Source organism: Saccopteryx leptura, chromosome X (assembly GCF_036850995.1).
Source record: "Saccopteryx leptura isolate mSacLep1 chromosome X, mSacLep1_pri_phased_curated, whole genome shotgun sequence".
NCBI classification, from domain to species: Eukaryota; Metazoa; Chordata; class Mammalia; order Chiroptera; family Emballonuridae; genus Saccopteryx; species Saccopteryx leptura.
This window is the reverse complement of record NC_089516.1, coordinates 115,641,929-115,658,703: the sequence shown is the minus strand read 5'-3', so window position 1 is coordinate 115,658,703 and position 16,775 is coordinate 115,641,929. Positions and strand designations below refer to the sequence as shown.

At 36.2% G+C, this 16,775-nt stretch overlaps 1 protein-coding gene across 4 annotated transcripts in view; it reads right to left on the bottom strand.

Moving 5' to 3' along the window:
* Positions 1-16,775, bottom strand: part of GRIA3 (glutamate ionotropic receptor AMPA type subunit 3) — a 435,245-nt gene that overhangs the window by 262,649 nt on the left and 155,821 nt on the right. For all 4 annotated transcript variants that reach the window (XM_066356601.1, XM_066356603.1, XM_066356602.1 and 1 more), the window contains one exon: positions 8,636-8,823. In XM_066356601.1, coding sequence (XP_066212698.1) covers positions 8,636-8,823 — 188 coding nt within the window. The remainder of the gene's footprint in view (positions 1-8,635; positions 8,824-16,775) is intronic.

Sequence of the window (16,775 nt, the reverse complement as noted above, 5' to 3'; positions counted from 1 at the left end):
TGCCTTTGTGCTCTGATCTGGAGTCTCAGTTTGGCTTATGTGTCCTCTCCCTTTTCTCCTTGATGCTCAACCAGCTACTAACATTCCAAAAAAACCTCTCGAGACAGAAATAAAATAAATGTCCTTGTTTTTCAGTGTTTATGGTATGAAGAGCCCTCTAAAGCATGAGGCTCAAGGCAGTGGCCCCTCTTATCTAGTTTTAAAGGTGATACCAGGTGGTAGAGAAGAATATTCCCTTTGGAACACTTGTGCTCAAGTCTAATGACTTACAAATGCAAAGCACCCACCCAAATCCTTATCTTATGGACATTCATACCTTTTCAGAACCAGTCCTATTTTATGCTTGATTTTCTTGGGAATAATAGAGGGAAGAGGAATCATACCGTCCAGACTTTATCAGTTACATTTAGGGTATGCCTTAGTAAAGAAAAGAGGAAATGGGCATTACTTAGGGCAGTTTTGATAAAATAATGAAGACTGGTTCTTTAACCGAGAAGAAATGCATGCAGATGGAAATGCTAGTTATACTTACATATCTTCTTAAGAAGTACTCCCTGTGATTTATTCCTACTCTTCTGGGGTCCAGTGCATAGTTAGATTGTTTTTAGCACCATAAGTAAATGAAACTGTTAATTATAAATGAGTTTTTCACCAAAAGGTAGTTTTAAGTGGCATATTTTCAATTTTTTTTTTGTTAGTGAATATGAATCCTCATCAGGTGGAGGAAGTATCTGTGAAATGTTTGTTGTTTAACAATGCTTGTAAACAGAGCAGTTCTATATCCCATCAGAATGCTTATTTCTTAAAACCTCTGCTTTGACTCTACTCTGATTAAAAACCTTAGTCACATGCATGGCTGATTAGTGCAGTGATTAACGAATTTGGAGTCAGATTCCCTGGGTTCAAATTCTGGCTTCACCAATTATAGATAGATGTATGATGTCTAAGAAGTCTTAATTCTTGCATCTGTAAAATGGAGATAATAGTCTCGTGTACCTTACAGTGCTAAGATGAGGATTAACTCACATGAGATATATGAACACATATATCCATGCACATTGATTAAAATAGTATCTGAACATTGTAAGTACTTAATACATATTTGTTATTGCAAATATTCAGTTGCCAGGAGCATTTGAGATCTTGTTCCCTTGCATATGTTGTCAGTTTTTCTCAAATATACTTTTTTTTTAACAACAATAACAACAAAATTCAGTTGTCATATGTAGTTCAATGTTTTAGTGCCTTTTATTATTTTAAGTGATACTGAAAAATCTAGTTAATTCTCAAATAGTCCCTGAGCTAATCAGTCCATGTTTATTGCCCAATGTTACACTGGATAAAAAAACAGAAGTGATCTAACATTAAAACTGTATTAGTGGGACCTGAGCATAGCTTAAGTCTTAGACCTGTTTTCATAAGAACTTGGATTAAACTGTTATCTTGGAAAAATCCATGAGGACACTGTTCTTGAGCAACAGTCCTTAAATAATAAATTTTTATGAGCACAAAAACTTACCATTCATGATCAATTAGTTATGTACCAGTCATTGAGTACCTATAGAGTGCCGAGCACTGTGCCAGGTGCTCTCCATATATTATCTTATTTGATCTTCACAACACATGAGGATCACATAAATGGAAGGTAGTGGAATGGTATTTTAGGGTGAGAAAACTGAGCCTCAAAGAAATTAAGTCACTTTTATCAATGTCATGCAACACGGATTTGATGAAGCTAGGATTTGAAGTCATGTTGACTTGATTTGCAAGTTTGTGTTCATTCAGCCATACCACAAACAAAATATTTCAAGAAGTAGAGATGCTAACCCAAACTGTCTTATGGATTGGTACATCAGCTAAATGCTTACAAAGAACATTGAGAGTAAAGGCTAGGACAAAAGGGGAACAAAAGGGAGAGAGGAGCTTGTCAGTACCACTGTGTGCTGACTGGAGGGTGAGGTAAGGAGAAGACATAAGGCTATAACATTTTAACTTCACTTGACCTAGGTCTAGCTATTGACAACAGTGTGCTCTAGTGACCTTAATTGTTAGACATATGGTATTTCGGAGTGAGCACTGTCTTATTTGTGTTATAGCCTCATACTTGAGAAGGGCCCCTAATATTGTTTCTCTTGTTTAAATTGTTATCTTTTCAAACACGATTTACTAATTGGTTGTTTTATTTTTTTTTAATGATTGTCATTGAGGTAATAGTTAGGGTTCCTCAAATGAAAGAAACTGTAGAGACTGAGCTGTAGAGACTGATTTAGGATTCTGTCCTTAAGAAGAGCTTCACATAATCTGTGATAAGGTGATTTTACCCTGGGGTATTTCTAGGAAAATCATATATATATATATATATATATATATATATATATATATATATATATATATATATATATATATATAATTATTTTTTTTACCGTGTAGCACATTGAAATATATTGGTTTAGGCTCCACTCAGTTCGTATAAGCCATAATTCAAGCAGGATCTATGCTGAGATTTACTTTTGAATTATATATAGAAAAAAGAAAAGCATGGTAAAGACTGAAGGGGGTGTTTAAATCTCTTTAAGGAGTAAACATTTTAGATTTTCAATGGAGAGCCAAATTAGAAGATATCCTTATCTATTCATTAAAATGAGTCTTCTATAAGGGTAGTTACTAGTCAACAAAGGATTAACTTGGAATATTTGTACATCCTTGAAAACAATCTTAAAACTATTCTATATTTGAGTTTTCATTAATTCAGTATGGTCTCACTTTCATATAGACTCAGCTGGTGAGATTTTATTTTCTTCCAGTTTCCCCTCTCCTTGTACTGAGCCCTACACACACACATACACACACACACACACACACACACACACACACACAGTATATATATATACACCATATTTCCTCATGTATAAGACACACCTTTTTTTCGAAAAATTTGGGGTCTTAAAACTGGGTGCGTCTTATACAGTGGTTGTAGATTTATTTTTACTTGCATTTCCTGATATTTTGCGCTTGTTTTTGCACTCATTGTTGAAGACAGTGATTCCTCATCAGACACAGATGAGGACAAGCTGATGGATGGAAGTTTTGGCAGTGATAAGGAGTTGTATAAATTTTATGATGAATAAAACTTGAGTTTAATAATTTTATGTGACTTATTTTTCAAAATTTGGGCCCCCAAATTAAGGTGCTTCTTATACATGGGAGTGTCTTACATGGAAAAATATGGTACATTTCTTTTTTTCTTTTTCTTGAGAGAGGCAGGAAGAGTGAGACAGGAACATTGAGCTGCTCCTATATGTGCCTGGACCTGGGAGTCAAACTGGTAACTTCTGCAGTCAGAATGATGCTCTAACATCTTATTCATCCTGCCAGGGCTTAATTTTTATTGATTTTTCAGAGAGACAGAGATGAAGGGAAGGAGGGATGTGGGGAAGAGAAGCATCCATTTCTTGTTCCATTAAGTCATGCACTTGTTGGTTGCTTCCTATTTGTTCCCAGACTGAGGATTGCATCTACAACCTTGTTGTTTCAGGATGATGCTCTTAACTGATTGAGCTAATAGGTCAGGGCTGTAATGAGTCCTTTCTAATGCTGACTCTTTCTCTAGTCAAGTTAATTTGCTCTGGTATTGTCCTTAAGCATACACAACAGTTGGTCAGTGCCCTCTTTATGATAGTTCTTTATACTTGAGGAGAGTGATTAAAAGTGCCTCTTGGCTCTTTTTCACTAGGCTAAACAATCTCAACTCATTTAAACTTTCCTCATAGGCCCTATTTTCTAATGCATTAATCCTTTTCTTTTTTTCCCTGCTTTTCTCTGGATCATCTCCAAAGCTTTGCAATTGTTTTAAGAAGTAACCTGATGAGTGGGCCTAATTTAGGGTTTGACATTGGCTAAATAATAAATGACTTAGAAATTAAGAAAGGTGTTTCAGTTTAGGGGCAAGAGCACTGGACTAGCAGTCAGAAGGCTTGAGTTCTGTTCTTACTCTGCCACTTACTAGGTTTGAATAGAAAGCCACATTTGGGCAAATCATCTAAATGCCCCTAAGCATCAATTTATCATATGTTATTCTGGAATAAGTATATCCACCCTGCCTGCCTCACACAGTGAGGCTCAAATGAAATAAATCAATGTGAAAACACTTTGTTTAACATCAAAGAACTATACAAATACAATGTGCTAGGCACCTCCCTCCCTCCCTTCCTTCCTTCCTTCCTTCCTTCCTTCCTTCCTTCCTTCCTTCCTTCCTTCCTTCCTTCCTTCCTTCCTTCCTTCCTTCCTTCTAGAATAGGGGAGATAGTGAGACATGTGCCCCAACTGGAATCCATTCAGAAACCTCATCTGAGTAAAATTCTTGAATCAACTGAGCTATTTTTAGCATCACAGGCTGACTCACTTGAACCAACCAAGCTATCCTCAGCACCTGAGGCCAATGCTGAAACCAATTGAGCCACTGGCTGCATGAGAGAAAAAGGAAAATAAGGGGGAGAGGGAGAGGGAGAGGGAGAGGGAGAGGGAGAGGGAGAGGGAGAGGAAGAGGGAGAGGGAGAGGGAGAGGGAGAGGGAGAGGGAGAGGGAGAGGGAGAGGGAGAAGAAGAAGCGGAGGGAGAGGGAGAGAAGCAGATCATCACTTCTCTTGTGTGCCCTGACCAGGACTCAGACCCAGGATATCCATGTGTTAGGCTGACACTCTATCCACTGAGACAACTGACCAGAGCCTGGACACTTTTTCTAAATGCTTTGCATATATCAGTTCATTAAGGTATAGATATCATTCCAATTTTACAACCAGGAAATGGAGGCACAGAGAGTTAAGTAACTTGCCCCAGGTCACACAGCTAGAAAGTGACAAAATCCATGCAGACTAGCTTCTGTGTCCATGCTCTAAAACTCTATGCTATGCTGCTTCTCCAATTAAACATTAATGTATAACAGATCCATTCATTTTACGGGGTCTGACCTTCCAAAGCAGTCCACAGATATATGCTACTGGGGTGGAAAATATATTCAATTATGGTAGATAACTCCATGAGAGGCAACCTTTTTAAAAGTTAATGTTTGGATTGTTCATTGATTTAAGGCAGCTGTCCACCACTGACGAGCACCTCACCAATGCAGTACAGTAATAGGAATGCTATATCAGGTCAGGTCAATGGTTCATTCACCCTAGTACACATACATTTTCCAGCAGAAAGTGCTCTTAATTCTTAGATATAGAATTTACAGTTTCTTAATATTCTTTGTGAGCCCAGACAACCCTTCATGCTTTCATTTGTCTCTAGCTCTGTCCTTTTGTATGTTAATTCTTGTAGCTGTAAATTTGAAATACTTTATTTACAGATTAACTGTTAAGGAGAAATATTAAAGACAGATTAGTACCTAATGGAGTTTTTGTTTCTGCTGTAGTGTTAAGGGTTGAAAGAGATAAAAAAAGAGCCTTTGAAAGAAATGTTGAAAGTAATTTAATTTACCCCATGAGTGTCTGAACATTCACAAGAAAAATTAGAGGCTATATCATGAAACGGGGAGGTTGTGCTATATAATACTATATTGATGACCAGCTTATATTTGAAAAGTTATACCATATTGAAGTCTTTTCATTATTACTGATTGGATATAGTGTACAATATGAACTTACTTTATGTCAAAATCTGATCTAGAGGGAATAAGGTTATAGTGGTGTAACAGGCTCTTTTATCTCTAATAGTGGTGTTAAGAGTCATTTTGTAGGAGGCAATAGGAGTTTCCTTCCATGAAAATGACACCCACACAAAAGCTGAAAACCCCTTTGGAAAATGGGGGCATTTTCTTTGGAGGACTGGATACAGATTGAGTTATAAATATTATCATTCCAACCCATAATCTGTATAGTGAATTATGATAAGTTTGCTAAGAATGGTTAGAAATCAATGAGAAAGTGGTATTTCTGAATCTTAATATAAAATTTACTTCAAAAAATGTTTTCTCTAAAGAAATATGTTGAATTTGTTACTTAATTTAAACAATTTGTTTAATGAGAAATTTATTTTATACAAAAAATCTAAACTTTGGCAAGTTCGTGATATCATTAGAATAGGTTAGAGCAGAGACAATATCTTAAACCTTTGAGAAAAATGTGCTTTAATAATCATATCATGTGGCTACAGGCGCTGTTTTTCCCCTTGATGTAAGTATAGGAAAGTCATAGTGAAATTTGTTGGAATGTGCTTATTCAAATTCATCCACCCGTTCATCTATCCATCTAACTCTATGAGCCAGGTACTCTATTGGTCACTGGTAATAGAACAGTGAACAGGGCAAACATGGCCCTTACCTCAAAGTAATATGGCCCAGTAGAAATTCCTTAAATGGTAGAGAAAACAATTATGAGTTGTTTTATGACAATTTCTTGAAAAGCAGAAAAATAAGTAAAATTAACTCTCTAGCCTTACCTGGATATTGCTAAATGCTTTCTTTGAACAATGCTCCCTGAATAATAGTATGGAAAGTATTTTAAGGGAAATTGTGAGTTTGCATATAGGCAAATGAAAGATAGAAAATGAGTCATGAAAAAAGATAACAGGGTTTTCAAAAAAATGTTATTTTAGTTTTCCTGGAAGTGTTTTAGTAATAATGATTATTTTTTTCCACAGCATTTTATGCCTTTTGAAGCAATTATACCAACCATGTGAGGTAGAGAAAATTTTATTTTCCCCATTATGTAGATAAGGCAGCTGAGGCATTGATATTTAAGTGCCCAAGATCCCACAGCTATACAGAATTCAGAGTTCTACCCAGTGCTTTTTTTTATTCCATTATGCTGAAAAATTCCAGACTATAGTATAAGGTCCAATAAAACTCAAAAGATTTAACAAAATATAAGATACACAGGAAGGTGAAGTCACTAGTACAAAAGAAGAAATACAAAGTACAGCAAGGAGGATGTTCCTCTGCTTTAGGCTATTAAGTAGGTCACCCACTAAAAGGCTATTTTGGTAAAAAGTTTTAGAGGGCATGTAGTACATACACTAACATCACTGACCTGATTCTTCACTTTCAAGATCTAAGAAAATCAAAGGCAGGGTTTTGTTTTGTTTTGTTTTTGTTTTTTTTTTTTTTTTTTTTTTTTGGAAGGGAGGGGTAGGTCATTTGGATAGCTCAAGAGAATGTTGAGAAGTTTGATTTAGCCAGGTTGTGATTCACTAGAGGTGATGCCGTTTTTAAGAAGGTGACAGCTTTAAATCTCTACAATGCAAAGCCAGCAGTTTCTCATATTCTTTCTTTCCCTTCCTTTTTCTTCCTTTCTTTCTTTCTTTCTTTCTTTCTTTCTTTCTTTCTTTCTTTCTTTCTTTCTTTCTTTCTTTCTTTCTTTCTTTCTTTCTCTCTCTCCTTCCTTCCTTCCTTCTTTCCTTCCTTCCTTCCTTCCTTCCTTCCTTCCCTCCCTCCCTCCCTTCCCTCCCTCCCCTCCCTCCCTCCCTCCCTCCCTCCCTCCTTCCTTCCTTCCTTCCTTCCTTCCTTCCTTCCTTCCTTCCTTCCTTCCTTCCTTCCTTCCTTCCTTCCTTCCTTCCTTTTTTCTTTCTTCTTTATTTCTTCTTCCTTTCTTTCTTTTTATCATCGCTCTTTTTTCTCTCCCTTCCTCCCTCCTCTTTCCTCTCCTCTCTTTACCTTCCTTCCCTTCCTTTTCCTTACCTTTTTTTTTTTTTTGCATTCTCTTCCTTATAAATTGTTAACATTTAATTTTTTATAAAACAGCTCTCCCAGGCAATTGGCTGCTCACTATAATTTCAATCTCTGAATCTGTTTTGGCTCCCAGGTATACTGGGATGAAATTAGAATGGAAATATTTCCCTTCTAGTTTTGTTCATGGCAGCATAGGCATTTTGTTATTAACTGGCAATAAAACTACTAAGGAAAATAATAAACTTTTACCACATTTCAATTTGACTCTTTGTTCTAGTGTATCCATCTAGCTTAGGGTGAAACATTTCTTCTAATATTTTTAATTTTAATTTTAAATATCCAAGCTTAATAATAAATACATTTTGCCCATTGAATAATATTTTCCCCTAGTCTAAATCCTCTAAATCTTTTTCACTTTGTTCACATTTTAAAAACCATGAACTTTTTTTTCTCATATGTCATCTTAAAAATAGGTCTTAAATTACATATACTACCCCAAGGGATATCCTGCAAAAACATCCACAAATTTTGGAACCTAGTGAATACTGTCCTGACACTTTGCAATTAGGCCCCTGAAACGAAGACCCTACCCTTCTGACCTGCCTGATTTCTTGTCTGTTCCTTGCCAGAAGGATGGATGGTATGGGAAAGGAAGGAGATTGCTTTGAAAGAGTCAACTATTTACGAAACAGGGGTGTGGAAGGGTGTGTTTATCTGATAGGTAGCATTAAATTGCAGACTTCCAGATTAATAATAGCAATGCATTACTCAACAGCTTAGAATTTTTCTTTCTTCTTATTCTTTTTTTTTTCTGCAGCCATTTGGGAGGGAAAAAAAGGATTAGAGAGACTATCAAAAACTGTTGACACATTTAGTCTGGTTGGCTACTTAATTTATTAGCAGAAATGAGAACTGCCTCAGGTTGGAGATTTAACATGTTGGTTAGAGGTAGAATAAATCTCGAACTTACCTGCTCCAAAATTGTGTTAATCCTTTCAACCTCGCAGTCAATCAAGTATCGCTTTTCCTGTCTCCTGTCCATTTCTTCAATGATGCGCCTGAATTCTTGGACATCCTTTATGTTTCCCACGGACCTTGCTGTCACTTGCCAGTTGTTTTGCACTGCTGCTTCCATAATTGCTTGGAGAATGGAGAATCCTGAAAGGAAAGACAGCTACAATGATTTTTTCTTTTAAAAATCTTTCTCAAGGCATTAAACGTTCTATTGAGTTTTTATTCACAGTCCATTTGGTCTCTGTGAACCTTATCTACTGTGGACAGCAGACTTACTCATAACCTCAGCCTTAACCTTTCAGACAGTTGGCACCTCTATCTTGTTTGAAAGGAAAGAAGATTCTACAACTTGTGGGCACCAGGCTAGGTGTTTATCAAGCCTATAGTTAATCAATCACAACTGAAGTAAACTACCTAATTGTTTTCATTGACATTATTATCAAACTATCTATGGAGTAAATGCCAAGAGTTTCTTCCTTTTTTTCTGGCCAAAATCTTTCCTATTGTAGTTGAAGCTCATTTCTTTCAACGTTCACATAAACATTCTTCAGAATTAGAGGTAGTTTTAGTAAAGATAGGACTTCATTATAATAGGCTGATCTTTACATAGATATGATTACCCAACAAAGTAAATTATACCTTTCAAGTGAAATAACTCTAAGAAAACCTGACAAAAGCAGGCTATAAAAAAGATATACTGATTCTTTGATCACAACATTATGAAAAAGTTCAATCATATTAAATCTTCCTGAGTTCTTCCTGTTTCTCAATTAAATTACTTGGTTTCTTTTTAGTTAATTTATATCAGACAACTATTAATTACTAACAGTGTGGATCTATAATGAATGGGAAAAAGAAAAAAAATTAGATGCTTGGGTTTTTGGTGACCTTTTTGGAGTCAGGGCTGGAGAAGTTGAGAAGAATAGTATATACAGGGGTTCTTCGGGTTATGACAGTTTTGTTTCTATGACAGTGATGCAACCCGAATTTTGGTGTAAGTCCAAACACAACCTAGCCTAAGTCACTTACCTATCTTAACACAGCTGTAAAATCATAAATTAGAACATGAAAACCCAACTAAGCCACAGAAAAAGGAAAAGGACATAAATATACTGTGTTTTACACTGAACTGTGCATTCTTCCACTGTGCACAACCAAACTAGTTTGCCCACATAGACCATAAGTACGATGCTAACAGTGTAAGCCAAAACACTCACATCTCAATATTTTTAAGTTTTTATGGGAGTGACCATTATAAACTCGAAACATTGTATGTTGAAACTGTCATGACCCAAGGACCCCCTGTATTATAAAGTATGAACCACAGGATAGTACAGGGGTTTCTATGTACTTATATTTTAGAGTATTCATGTATCTATATTATGTCTCTATTTTTGCTTTTAGTATTTTTCCATAATCTGAGTTTAATTTCATCAAGTGCTCAAATCATTATTTTTGGGATATGATCAAAAGTAGCCCCCTAGTCCCATAAATTTAAATGGTTTTCCATTTATATTCAGGTAGTGACTAATGGGAGTGGGTGATGGAGATGGTCTGCAAAGCCAAAATGATCAGTGGCATAACAATTTGACCATGGGAGGAGTAGAGAATGGCAGAAGATTGTGATAACTTTTGAACACATTGCAGGTTCCATACTATCTTGGGCTCATCCTGTAGTGTTAGTAGGCTATGGTTGGGAATCTTCTTTGCTGCACTACAGAAAATGGCATTAAAATTTGGGGAGCATGCTTCAGAGAGATGGTAGTGGTGACTCAGCTGGTCATTATGACTTTTTTTGTGTTCTGGGTGTATTCAGGAAGATCACAAATGAGACCCAAGCATTTGGTAATTTCCAAATGAACAATTTCAGCACAGTAGCTCAAATTACAGATCAGAGTAAATTACCATTGCTTTAAATGCCAATTTTTACTCTTTATAAACCAACCGTGAATATTTTTCTAATATTTACATTTTCAGGTGGGCTTTTGATGTGCTCTCTACTTCAGTGGATGTTGAGGGCACATGGTGGGCCGAGGCATGCAATTAAGAAATAAGCATAAGAAGAAAGAGATTAAATTATTTGAAAACTTTTCTTTTTCAGTGTATAATAAGACATTATTATTTTGAATCTCACTAACAACTAATGAGAACTCACTAAGGACTAGGTTGAATTTCACTCCTGTATTATTTTTGAAGAAAATATTAGCTGAATAATGGAAATTACACAAGGTGTCATCAATATATTTAAATTAAACTTTAAAAAAGACCCATTTAGCAAAATAGAAGTGTTTTTTTTTTCTCTGTTGATTCAAAATCTATATTCTTGTAGTTGATACTGGTTGGACCTGTTCCACCATTTTGGGAACAAAGAGACATGTTTAATCCCTTTCCATGTGATAGTCCTTCACATTTAAAAAAATAGTTATCATATCTCTCCTTGTCTTTTTTTGTTGTTGTTGTTGTTCAGGCTAAATATGTCCCAGTCCTTCAACAATTACTTTTATGATGCATGATGATATGTTCTCTCACTGTCTGTCTTTGTCTATGGATATGTCAATATTTTACTTATCTAGATAACTCAGATGTTTATCTGACAAATGTGGATGACAATGAGATATTGCTTACCTTGATATGTGCTGTTATTTTTTGCAGCCTGGGATTGTTAATATTTTTTGATAGCCACAATATATTATTAATTAATATCAAGCTTGAATTTAACTAAAGCATTTCAGTTCTCTCTGTAAAAACTTTATAACAGCTCACCATCTATGTCAAGAATCTTTTATTTCAACCTACCTTTCTCTCCTTTTCCTTAATCCTTTACCCCATACCTATCCCCATTTCTTCCCTACTTGCACATTTGCTCAAATCTGGAATATGGTCTTTTCCAATTATTTATTACTCTCCTTGTCACTTATTCAAGGAAGTTGGACTTGTATGTCCCTTTTTCTGGTACCACTTGTATCCCATAGACTTTTGTGGATGATTCTCTCCACATTAAGCTTCTCATACTGACTTCTCATTAATTTTTCCAGAGATGAGATTTAAATTCAAGGTAAAAGAATTATAAGCAATGGAGAAATTTATTTAAAGAACTGTATGACAGAAATTTAAAAACTCAAAAAATAACTTGGTAAATAAATTATAGCACCCACACATAAAGTACTATGCTACTGTTAAAAAAGTAGCTCAATTTTTATATATTAAAATATATTTCTGAAATATATTATTGCATATAGAAAAGGCACAAATTAACATTTACAGTGTAATTTTATTTTTTAAAAAATACATGTTTATATACATATAGAAAAAGTTAGAAGGCATTGGAAGTAGTTTTCTCTATGGTGTAAGATTACCAAGAACTTCTACTTGCATTGTCATTTGTTTTTGTAGTATTTGGCTATTTTATAAGAAGCAAGTATTATTTTCTATAAGTATGAATACAAAAAAGGTTAAAAAAATCAATTCATGCAATTTTTTTAGAGTATAGGCTCCGGAAAGACATTGATGACAAATGAATGCACCTCTCTATCTTTGCTGCTCTCACAAATGAGAGGCCTCTTAATAAACACTGATTTATTTTTTTTTATATATTTTAATACTTGTTCCTTGAACCACATGAGTGTATTATTACATATTCAAAATCTTACTGCTTTCTTAAAGAGCTTGAGTCTGGTACCTCCTAGGGTATGAGACTTGTTCACATTTCTGAGCAAGTCACAAGTGTGGTTTAACAATGCAGAATCTTTTACCATGCAGAGTTTCTCTGTGTCTGCTTGAGCACATGGCTGTGTACTGGAGAACCCTGGGGGAAGTGGTCACTTTAATTCAGTACATGTCAGTGAACAATTTGAAAGCTTGTATTTGTTTTTGTACTTAATTTATTATACTTCATCTGTTCCCTGTTATAGCTGACCAAAGGGAGTAAATTTGAGTTTGAGTGAGAGAAAAAGAAAGAAAGGCTTGTTTCTGGACTCAGACAAAAAGCAGTCATTGGTGCTAATAGGAAGTGAGGGGCATGACACCTCCTATGTTTTTGGCTTTTAAAAAATAAACTTGCTGTTGTTTTACCAGGTTCAGAATTGTCCTCCACTCTGAGTGAACTTTTACACACTTAGCTTTGCAATACTGAAAGCTACTTTTATTTGAACAGCAAATTTTCTTATACTTATTCCAGGCCATTGTTGTAGTCTCCCTTCTTTTTTCCCCTTGTTTTAAAGAATGGGAGTTACTACATAGGTAACCGGGTGAATGCTAGATTGTCATTTGTACCCAACTAAGACAACATAGAAGCATAAAAATTGAGGACTGGCCAGGTGATTATGAATGAAGAACCAGGCTGAAATCCTACTGGACTGGTAGTCAGGCTGCTCTTGCTAATAAACAAGAAAGCCATTTGGGTAAACACTAGTATAAGGATGCTAGGCTGTACCACCCAAGATTCCCTTCAGCACCAAATGACTTATTCCTCCAGCTTCTAAGAAAGTTGTTGGCTGAGGAGAGGACTGCCTAGCTTAAGGTTACACTCCCTTCCCAAGGCATCCTATGTCTAATGACTGATTATATGGAGAATAAAATCACAACCCCTTCACCCCAAATGGGTTAACTCTGACCCAACTTTAGAGCTCCCTGAACAGTACACTGAGGTATTGTTATAACTGTACTACAGCCCATCTTCTCCTTATACCCAAACCTGCTTTATTCTTTTCTTCCAGCAAGTGTCAATAATGAGAGTACCACTCCCCAATAAACATTTGCATGCAAATCTCCATCTCAGATTCTGTTCCCAGGGGATTCAGTCTGTGACTGTTAGATTGACCTCCTGACAGGGATGGCAACAGATACAAAAAGATCTCACACCTGCAGTTGTCAAAACCATGTTAACAGGGGGAAAGAAGGCCAAGATCTTGCTCAATGTACAAACAAATTAAAAAACTGCTCCATACTGAGAAAATTTAGTATTTGATCTGAAAACAGAAGAGTGAGAAACAGATCATTGACATATGGAAATTGGTAATGAAGACACCCAAGGAAATATAATTGAGGGTAATTTTCTTCTTTCTGCATTGCATCTTCCAGCAGGTTTAGCACCACCTGTTGTTGCTCATAAACCTGTATCAGTTTTCTAATAGCCACACCATCTGTACTTCTGACATGGTTTCTAGCAGTCCTCTAAATAATGAGGGTCTCTCATGTTGACAAATGGGCTTCTTGTGAGTATTGACATTTATAGCGTTCTGTGCCAGCCTGGTATTCTCAAAGGACTTTCCATAAAGCTTCAAAAAAGACTACTGACTCTCTGGAAATGCTCTAGAGAGGCAAGTTTTTCTTTTCCAGAGGACAATTTAGTATTTGTCACATTGGCTTGTGCTATAAACTGCCTTTTCAGCATTTGCATGTTGAAATAGAGGATCAAATTGACTTATGAAAATTTTTGTGTTCTGCATTTTTTTTGTGTGTGTGTGACAGAGACAGAAAAAGTCAGAGAGAGGGACAGATAGGGACAGAAAGGCAGGAATGGAGAGGGATGAGAAGCACCAGTTCTTCCTTGTGCTTCCTTTAGTTTTTCATTGACTGCTTTCTCATATGTGCCTTGACCAGAAGGCTACAGCAGAGTGAATGACACCTTGCTCAAGCCAGTGATCTTGGGCTCAAGCCAGCGACCTTGGGCTTCAAGCCAGCAACCTTTGGGCTCAAGCCTGTGACCATAGGGTCATGTCTATGATCCCAAACTCAAGCCTGCAGTCCTGCACATAAACTGGTGAGCCCATACTCAAGCCAGATGACCTCATGCTCAAGCTGGCCACCTTGGGGTTATGAGCCTGGGTCATCCACATCCCAGTCTGACACTCTATCTACTGTACCACCGCCTGGTCAGGCTGTTCTGCACTTTTGAGTCATAGAATCACACTACATGACAGGCTAGAAGGACTCTTACAGATGACTCAGAGTAGCAGGGTAGAATTTTTAAAGCCCTGGAACATTTTTTTTTCTTCAAATGAAATTTTTATGGTAGCCCGATTTTTGAGATAGATAAAAGTGGAGCTGCTCTGGCTTACATGGTAGATGGTTAGAGAGAAGTGACTTGCTAAGGTTATACAGCTAGTTTAGAATCAGATGTAAGACTAAGGAAGCAGGCTTGGGACTAGGTTGAGGCAAGAAAAGCACCCAAAGGACAAACTTTTTTTTGGCCTATGTTCCTAACTGTATTGTGGTATAATTGACACAAAATTTTTTATATATTTAAGGTATAATAATAATAATAATAATAATAATAACACTGTTGTGAGAATACTTTAATATTTACCTTCTTAGCAAATTCCAAGTACACAATACAGTATTGTACAATAGTCACCATATAATACATTGGATCTTAGAACTCCTTCACCCTGCATAACTGAAACTTTGTACCATTTGACTAACATCTCCTCACTTCAGCCCACTCCATCAAGAAGGTACTTTCTGAGGGTTGTGCAAATATAGCCTTACTTGCCTCATCCTAGTCCCCACCTTAGAAGCAAGTCTCTTCACTTCAATTTAGTGCTCTTTCGAGAACTTCATGCTGCCTAGCCTACTTTATAGGTCTCATTTCAGGATGTCCCTTGGCAATGTTATAAAGTGCACAGACTTGTCTCTTTGGGTGCCCTTTCATCTTCTTGATGCTACATAAGGTTGTGATGTTCCCTATCTACTCAGTGCCCCAACTAGACCTATCACCACCACTAACTGATTTTTCTTTCCTACTTTCCCACATCAAAACTTCCCTATCCTATGTCCTATTCTTTCAGGAGTCTGTCATTTTCCAGGTGCCAGTGAAAGAATGGCTAATGGCTTAATTGTGCTACCCTTTCAGCTAACACAGCTGCATTACAGCAGTGGCCTTAGCGCAAGCGACTTTGGAAAGAAAGGAAAAGGGAACATTGAAAATTGTTTCAGTGTCTTTCCCTATTATGGGGTTATTCAGATGATGAATGTGGAAGTTGATAATGTGCTTTATGATCTTTAGGTGATGGCATTTAACAAATAAATAGCTGGTAGCTTGTGGCTATCTCAGGTCCAATGTAAAACAGGTCCCCAGAAGGTTGTTAGTGTCCATCCTGCCTGTGTTACTCAACTGAATTAAGATGAAAAAAAAAAGGATTACTCTGTTTTTCTGCACTTTCAGTTACCTCTATGGTTCCCAGCTGTGGTTGTACCTTATAATCATCTTGGGAGCTTTAAAAAAATTAATGTTCAAGGCTCACCTTAGACCAATTAAATCAGAATCATCAAAGTGATTTTTGGGCTTTGCTTTATTTTATCTAGAACTCCCTGGGTGATTCTCATGTATAATCAAGTTTGAGAACCCCTGACCTATTATAATGGCTATCCGATATAAGTGAGGCATAGAAGCAGGTCTGTTTTATTAGATATCCTTCATGACTGGCAGAAAGGTTCTGTGTGAGAAAATTCTGACTTGAGAAAGATTATATACCATCTAGAAATAAGAAAACGAAAGTACAGAGGCCAGAGGGTAAGGTATAAGCCAAGTTTACAAATAACTTCTGTGGTAGATGAGGAATCTGGGAACATCGATAATGTTGGAAGCAGACTCTAATGTACTCAAAGCATTTTTACAAATGGCTTTTTTTTTTCTGAGATAGCATCTGTGTTTTTCCTTTTAAGTATAAATTAATATGTGCTCATTTTAGATATTTGAGAAGACACAAAAATATAAAAATAAGAGTATAAGTGACTCTTCCTCTGGATAACTACTGTTAACATTGAATATATATATTTTCAATTTTATTTTATATATAGCACATACATTTTATTTTAGTAAAATGGATTATATTATTTCTATCCTGTCTTTACAAAGTGAAGTGGTTGCTTGCAGAGAAAGGGATGTAGGGTAGGGGGGTAGGGGAGGGAGTGGACAGAAGAGTGTAAAGAAGGACAAATATAAGGTGATGAAAAATGATTTGACTTTGGGTGATGGGCATACAACATAATCAAGAGTTCAAATGCTATAGAAATATTTACCTGAATCCTATTTACACTTATTGATCAATGGCAACCTGTTAATTTTCTTTTAAAAATTTAAAAATTAGAAAAAA